The sequence below is a fragment of the Onychomys torridus genome, chromosome 2 (assembly GCF_903995425.1).
Source record: "Onychomys torridus chromosome 2, mOncTor1.1, whole genome shotgun sequence".
NCBI classification, from domain to species: domain Eukaryota; kingdom Metazoa; phylum Chordata; class Mammalia; order Rodentia; family Cricetidae; genus Onychomys; species Onychomys torridus.
Genome location: NC_050444.1, coordinates 6398568 through 6406154, shown reverse-complemented (window position 1 = coordinate 6406154; position 7587 = coordinate 6398568). Strand labels below are relative to the sequence as shown.

General features: G+C 46.7%; 1 protein-coding gene across 2 annotated transcripts; it reads left to right on the top strand.

The window, feature by feature from the left end:
• The first annotated feature begins 1892 nt into the window (after positions 1-1892).
• Penk (proenkephalin) lies at positions 1893-7294 on the top strand. Of its 2 annotated transcripts, XM_036178787.1 has the most exons (4): positions 1893-2057; positions 2132-2186; positions 2667-2807; positions 6302-7294. In XM_036178787.1, exons 3-4 carry the CDS (start codon positions 2670-2672, stop codon positions 6968-6970), a joined length of 807 nt encoding a protein of 268 aa, XP_036034680.1. In that variant the 5' UTR covers positions 1893-2057; positions 2132-2186; positions 2667-2669; the 3' UTR covers positions 6971-7294. The 2 variants fall into 2 exon arrangements, with proteins under 2 accessions (XP_036034680.1, XP_036034681.1); XM_036178788.1 differs by having other exon boundaries at positions 1893-2186.
• The last annotated feature ends 293 nt before the right edge of the window (positions 7295-7587 follow it).

Here is a 7587-nt window from a genome sequence, read left to right as displayed (position 1 = left end):
CACTGGTGCCTCACTCATGCAACCATCCAGTTGGCACACATTTATTAACTACAGGCTGTAACCAAACTATCCGTGCCGGACAGGCCCGAGGGCTTCTAGGGAGCAGTCTCATTTGTTGCTGCTCTTGTGACATTTTTAAAGCCACTGAGTAAAGGCAGCCTTCCAAGAGACCCAGAGAGGACATTAAACATCCCAAGAGAAGCACACCAGGATTTTGAGAGTCCGAGGAACATATCAGGTGTACAAAAGCCCAGGTGCAGAAAGGTGTCTTTCTTTCTGATCAGTATATTGCACAGTACTGCAGTGCAGTCGTCTCTTTTGCAAAGCCTGGGCAACGAGAGGAAATCGTCTTTAAGTGACGACAGGCAGAAGCTCTCTTTTTCACTGGGGAGAAGAAGCAAGAACTGAACAAAAGTCATCAAAACGCTGGTGAGAAGGACCTAAAAAGTAGAAAGAGGACAAAGCTGGCCTGTACCACACAAGTGCTATGCTTTCATGGTCCAAGTACAAGGCCTCCCCAGGCAGGATAAAAAAAACAAGTGCACCTGTGTACCCCTTGGAGCAGTCTTTGAAGTGTCCTCAGCCAGCACAGTGAGTCCTGAGGGGGAGTAGATGCGGCCCTAGCCCTTGGTGTGCTCCACCAACGCAGGAGAGCGCTGCCCTCTAGCGACCAAAATGGGGGACGCATTTCAGATTGAGCCTCTCAGAAGCTGCGTGGAGGCAGGAGCAAATTATTTGTATGACTGGGGAAACCTTGAGATCCTCTCTTCTCTCGAACTGTTTGTGATATCCTTCTATAGGTACAAACAATGGGTTAATTTTAAAAGAGATATGTGAGATAAACTGATAATAGATCCAAAGGAGAGAGATGATGAGTGGTTAAAAACAGCTTTTGAGGCCAGACAGGTTAAGTAATTTCGTCCATTATTCCAGATGATTCTGTCAATAAACACCGTGCCTTCTCTCTCGTATGCCAACATAATAGCATGTTACCTCCGCTGCCTTTCTACAAGTAGGGAAAAAACAAAAATGAGATCTTAGAGTAAGACCTAAGCTTCCTGACTAACGACCATCTACAGACCAGGGAAGTGAAGAGGCAAGCCTCAGCCTCGCCTGCTGCAGCTAGGTCCCTCCCGGTGGACAAGATGTGCAAGACCCAAGACATGGCGTTCTTCTTTGTTCCCACCACACCAAACTCCTGACACATTGACATTAAACCTCTCCGACACCCCCTTACTCATCAACACCCCCCCAAAACACTGTGCAGCACGCTGGAGACAGCAAGTCCCGAACCTGCAAGTCCGCCCGGTAGCCAAGATTGACCCCTCCTGTGGTCTTTGGAGAACATGCTCTGTTTTTTGAGGTTCCTTTTTGTTTGGGGGTGGGGGGTTGCTTTGTTTTGTTTTCTGTACCTGTGGTATTGCTTCTGGGACCGGAGATCTCACTGATCTAAAGGAGAAAGTTTAAGATCCTCAGAAAGGTTCAGTTATTGATTTTCCGTAACTATTAACTGAGTGCCTACTGTGCACTTGACGCTGTTAGACAGCAGGAAAGTCAGGGCAGAGGGGTGAAAAATGAAGACTTTCGGAGAGTTGTGCAGTGGATATCCCTGCAGTACTTCTGGAGAGGCGGCGGGGAAGGGGCAAGTTCGCCAAATCCGAGGATGTCCAATTTCTCACAGAAACCCAAGTCCGTCTGCCCTTTCAAACACCCCCACCCACGATGCCACAGAAGTGATTCATGCAGGGAAAGCAGTTTTCCCTCCGTGCCCTCCCCAGAGTTCTCAACTGCGCGGGGGGTGGGGGGAGGGCTCCGGCGCCCACTCGCACCCGCCACCCTCGGGGGCCGCGTGCTGCGGGGACGTTCCCTCCCGCCAGGCGTCGGCGCGGGCTGTCGTAGGGCCTGCGTCAGCCGCAGCCCGCCGGCGATTGGGGCGCGCGCGCCTCCTTCGGTTTGGGGCTAATTATAAAGTGGCTGTGTCCGCTGCCAGCCTCCGGACGGCGAGGCAGGAGCTCAGAGCCCCGCAGCCCAGCGACACCGAGGACCGCGACAGTGAGGTCTGGATCTGCCCCGCGCCTTGCCCAGCTCCCCGACGCGGCCGTCTCACACTTGCCTTCTCTCTCTCTTGCAGAGTGGCGTCTGGGACCCGCGCCTCCAGGAGCCTGCTCAGTCTGAACAGTAGCAGCGTGAGTGACTTTTCCCCCAAGTCTCCCGTGCCATGGCTACCGATGCCTGTTCCCTCATTGCATGCGTTCTCCCAACATTCTCGGGGTTACTCTTTGCTATGGGGGTCCGGGTCCTCGTCCCCAAGCGCCCGCTCCTGAGCCGGGATCTCCAGTGTTCGCAACAGAATCTTGCCCTGGGCAACCGACGCCCGGGAAGATAGGACGCCCTCGGAAGAACAGGATGCCATTGGGAAGACAGGACGCCCCAGAAAGATAGGGTGCCCCTAGGAAAACAGGATGCCCCCGAGGGGACCCCAGGACTGCCAGAGCCACTCCGGACCGAGCCTGAGTCACCCGGGAAGGTGTTGGGTTGTGGGCGGGGTCCAGGAAAGAGTGTCTGTACCGGTCTTGCTCCACGACCTCCCACCCAGCAAGGTTTCCTCCTAGGGAACCTTTCAGAGGCGGGACAAGACTACACGTGAGCGTCCTTCTCTCCTACAGCCCATGGCGCGATTCCTGAGACTTTGCACCTGGCTGCTGGCGCTGGGGTCCTGCCTCCTGGCTACAGTGCAGGCAGATTGCAGCCAGGACTGCGCCAAGTGCAGCTACCGCCTAGTGCGCCCCGGAGATATCAACTTACTGGTGAGTTGAATTCTCGGTGAGGGGATGTCCTCGGCTATGCTCGTGCAGCCAGACTTGCAGACACCTAGCGTCACACGCGCTCGGAAGGTGCACTGCCGGAGCCTTTGGTGACCTGGGTGACCCTGACATTTCCAAAATGTTGATCCCGATTCGCTCTGTTTTCCATTGTTGGAACAAGCCTATCCAGGTCCCTTAAGGGCTGAAGTATCTGTCGCCACACAAACCAATTTTGTTTTGACCCTGGGGATGCAGGAACCCCAAGATGTGTTCTCTCAGTACCTCGGATAGCACTTCATCTAGGTTATCAGAAAGAAGTCTTCACCCCAACTTTAGAACACAAGCCAAGGGCCCTTCAAACAAACATCCTTCCTGCAAAGAAGGTAATTGTTTTTAAGAGCGTGCCTCACCCCCACCCGTTGCTTTTGTTGGGCTTCCTGAGCCTTAAGGCCTTCCTCTCTGATTGGAAAAGGATAAGGGGAGATAGGAAATTGCCCGAAGAGGCCAGAAAGAACTAATAGTCCCAGAATTCCCTTTTGCCTTGTCTTGACTGCATTTTTATAATAACGGTTAAAATAGACAGATTGATTTGGCTGTGAGAAGAGCACAGGCAAGACAGTCAACATCCAAGGAGCTGGAATCAGTCCAAAGACAGCCCTACACACGACTTAGGGAAGACAAAATGGCTGTTCTCTTCGTCATCATCCACAGGCTTTCCAATCACGAGTGGGGGCCTCTGGGTCTGAATCTGTAGATTTGAGATTCCAGAGGCTTCCTTTTTTACTAACTCTCTCAATGATCACTTGCCCTGTCTTTGAAATTCCTTGATAATTCAAAAGAGAGGGTCATGTTAGTTCGAACCTCCTCAGTTCACACTTGAGGCTTTGGGGGAGCTTCACATTTTTGAGATGTTTGAAATTGAGAAGAAACAGGGAGTCCCCAAATCCAAACTGATATTTCCAGTTAGGTGTCATTTGCTTCATTTGAAATGGTTGATCACATGATCTATTTCAGTTGATGTAGACTAACTTGGTCTTAAAGAGGAGAGCACTGTGTATTTAAACTGTGAGGGAAAAATTATTCCATTTTAAACAGGAATGTTCTCACTCAGCTTTCTTCTTTCTCCTATAGTCATGAGACTATAGTCATGTGAGGTTTCCCTAAACTGAGCGAGTGTAAATAAGAATCAACCTTGTGAGTAATGGACTTTATACCCAGGAAATTAAAAGCATACCATACTGAAGATCTCTATCTGGCTCCTGAATTCTGGGGCACAGCCACGGGTAACTTTTGAGCAGTCACTGGCATTTTAGCTCTGTCCTCTGCTTGATGAACACAGTACAAACTTACAAACTCAACACGAAGTGTTAATGTTCTTTGCCAGAGAACCTTCTGTAATGGTGATGTGAATCTAGAAGAGTTTGTGAGCCAATAATCTGGCCTCAAACAGTAGCAGATTTACTAAATTATATGATTTGAGAACTCAAATATAACTGACATTTAGCAATACCTAGTCAAGAAAATTTCACTCAACTGTGCCCTTCACCAAGATCAAAAATGATGCCCATCATCCTTTTCCTTTGCTGAGGAGCATGAACAAAGGTCCTTGTATGACAAGTAGCTACTCAACAGCAGAGAAACTTCTGGTTTCTCTGCTTCTTCTAAGCTGCCACTCATCATTAAGAACATGATGGGGGGAGTGTGGAAGGGGTATTGCTCTTTCCTCCACTTTTCCTCAGTACAGTTTACCCTTGCTATTGTAGCTCTCTGTTCTTATCTATGATGCAGATGATAGAGGGCACATGCAGTATGAACAGGTTAGGGAAAAGCCTCTATTAACTGTTACATCTTTTAGGAAGCCTTTTGAATGAAAATTTTGTTTTCCACTGTGGTGTACATTTTATGTTGCTGTTTTCTCATTGACAGAGAATTAGTTAATGCTCAAATGTTATTAAAATTACAGCTGTTCTGGAATTTTGCTAGAACTCAGGGGCAAAAGGAGGTTGCCTAGCCAAAGGTACAGTTAGTGAATAAATATTTACCAGGTTCCCATGAGATAGTGTAATGGGCACTGAGACGAGAAGATGCCCTGACAGTTGTCTACATGTTACCACTTGGTGCGCTCTAGACCAGAGCACTCATATGTGATAAGTGCCCCTAAAGCTACATCAATGATATTCATTTTTGGCCACCAAATCAAGGAAATACATTTTTAGAGTGTAAATCTTATTGCAACTTGTATTTCTTAAGCTTTTAATGATGTTTTGAGTCTTTAATCATGTATTTTCAAGAATAAAATGGGTTATTTTAATTAGCGCTTCTTTAGCTTTTACATACACATATGTTTAATTTTCTCAGACACAAAACTAAAATAACCATTAAAAGTTGGTTAACTATCTTTCCAGAAGATTTTTGTTGCATGAATAAAAAGCTTTCATTGTGCAAATAATATGTGTATTTAATATGAACATACCAATTTTTAAATGCCAAGAACAGACCTAGATTTCCTGTTTAAATCAAAGGCTGGTGTCTGTGAGAGCCTTCCAAAGGTTGTGAAGCCCCTGAAATGCTTAGGAACATCATAGGATTTTGTAACGTTATATAATATTCATGGTTTTTTACTGAAGGCAAACGATTGACTAGAAAAATTGTCTGAAGGAGTCATTTAAGATGTGTAGCCTAAAGCTGACTACGGCTTGAGTTGAATTGCTCTATAATAAGAAAGTAATTAATGCTGCTAATTCCTCCTATATTAAAGAATACGTCTGCATTGGAAAAGATCTGTTTATACACCAGTGGCTTAATCTTAAGAATATCATATGAGTAATCTGTGCATTGCATCCAGGTAATTAACAGCATTTGGTTCAAAATGACCAAATCTGTTTTAATCAACCACGGGGGGTGGGGTGGGGTGTCAAAGCATCTCATTTTTTGGCCAATCAAGTAATTCATAACAAATAAGGGGTGTAGTGTTTTGAGTGCCTTTCCTTTTAAATTTATTTTGGAATTGCTCCCCCCTTTTTTGAAGGTTGGACGTGTTTTCAGGAAGACTGAATAAGATAGTGACATGGGTCACTCAATAATCAATCTCATAAGTCTCATTAATAAGCTTGTCTCTTGTGAAGGGAAATTTTAGGAAATGTCCCTAATCAGATAAATAGAAATTCCTCCCCTGGGGCTCAAAAAGTCTCAAACAAAATTGCATTTTCAGTAGGGAACAATGTGGCGAGACTGGGTTCTGAAGGCAGCCATTTGAGTCAGAATTGAGGATCCTAAGATGACACAACATAGGCAACAAGATCTCTAATAAGACTTTATTACCCACTCGACTCCTTTTTCCAGTGCTCCCCGGTTCACTGTTCCATTTGAGAGAAAGCTATAATGGGAGAGTAGATACAGTCTTTCTCTGTGACAGTGTGTATACTAAAGCAGATAACTGTGGTCCATCATTGTCTCAGAAGGGTCTCTTTTGGTCATGTGTCTTCTTGTCTTCCCAGGCTTGCACACTGGAATGTGAAGGACAACTGCCTTCTCTCAAAACCTGGGAGACCTGCAAGGATCTCCTGCAGGTGTTCAAGCCTGAGTTCCCTTGGGATAGCATCGACATGTTCAAAGAGAGCAGCAAACAGGATGAGGGCCACTTGCTAGCCAAGAAGTACGGAGGGTTCATGAAAAGGTATGGGGGCTTCATGAAGAAGATGGATGAGCTTTATCCTGTGGAGCCAGAAGAAGCCGCTGGAGGTGAGATCCTCCCCAAGAGATATGGTGGCTTCATGAAGAAGGATGCAGATGAGGGTGACGCCCTGGCCAACTCCTCCGACTTGCTGAAAGAGCTCCTGGGAACAGGAGACAACCATGCAAGAGAGAGCCAACACCAGGAGAGCCCTGCCAGCGAGGATGACAATGTGAGCAAGAGGTATGGGGGCTTCATGAGAGGCCTCAGAAGAAGCCCCCAGCTGGAAGATGAAGCAAAGGAGCTGCAGAAGCGCTATGGGGGCTTCATGAGGAGGGTGGGCCGCCCAGAGTGGTGGATGGACTACCAGAAGAGATACGGGGGCTTCCTGAAGCGCTTTGCTGAGTCTCTGCCCTCGGATGAAGAAGGTGAAAGTTACTCTAAAGAAGTTCCTGAGATAGAAAAAAGATATGGCGGATTTATGCGATTTTAAAGCCCTTTCCCAACAGTGACCCCAGGCACCCACCAGCCCGCTCCATCCCCAGTGAGCAACTGCCTCATCAGTGGTGTTTATTGTCCCTGTTGTCCCATGCTGCTTCTGCTGTGATGTTGCCCGTGTGGTCTGGGTAACCACACCGCCTAAAAGCTGTGATGTCGGGGTCTGTGTTCTTTTGAGTCTTAAAGCTCGGTATTGGCCTGGTGCAGCCATCTCGTTATCATGCTGTAATAGTTTCTGTTACCTCATCCCTCACTTTTGACAAAACGTCAATAAATGCTTACTTGTATATAGATATAATAAACTCATTACCCAACTGCACAGTGTTCTTGTGAGACGTGGCTGTCTTTTGTCTGGGAGGGTTCACAGTAAATGCTAGACTTAGAGACAGTACCATCAACTGCTATGACAGAATAATCACTAGCCTCTTTCTCCTGGCCAAGGACACAAAACATCTTTTTATTTAACTGTTTGTATGTGAACTCTTAAAAAAGTAAATGCAATGGGACAAAATTAGATGTAAAGATAATTTAACCCTGTTTTATATGTACAGAAAGTGAAGGTCACAATGGTTAGTACTCGGTCTAAATTTGCTCAGAAGTTGAAACAGGAGT

What these genes read in the sequence shown, in the direction of transcription:
- Penk (XM_036178787.1), top strand. Translation starts at nt 2,670, where the DNA reads ATGGCGCGATTCCTGAGACTTTGCACCTGGCTGCTGGCGCTGGGGTCC. An exon ending in CCGGAGATATCAACTTACTG is followed by an intron (nt 2,808 to 6,301) that starts GTGAGTTGAATT and finishes TTGTCTTCCCAG; the next exon opens with GCTTGCACACTGGAATGTGA.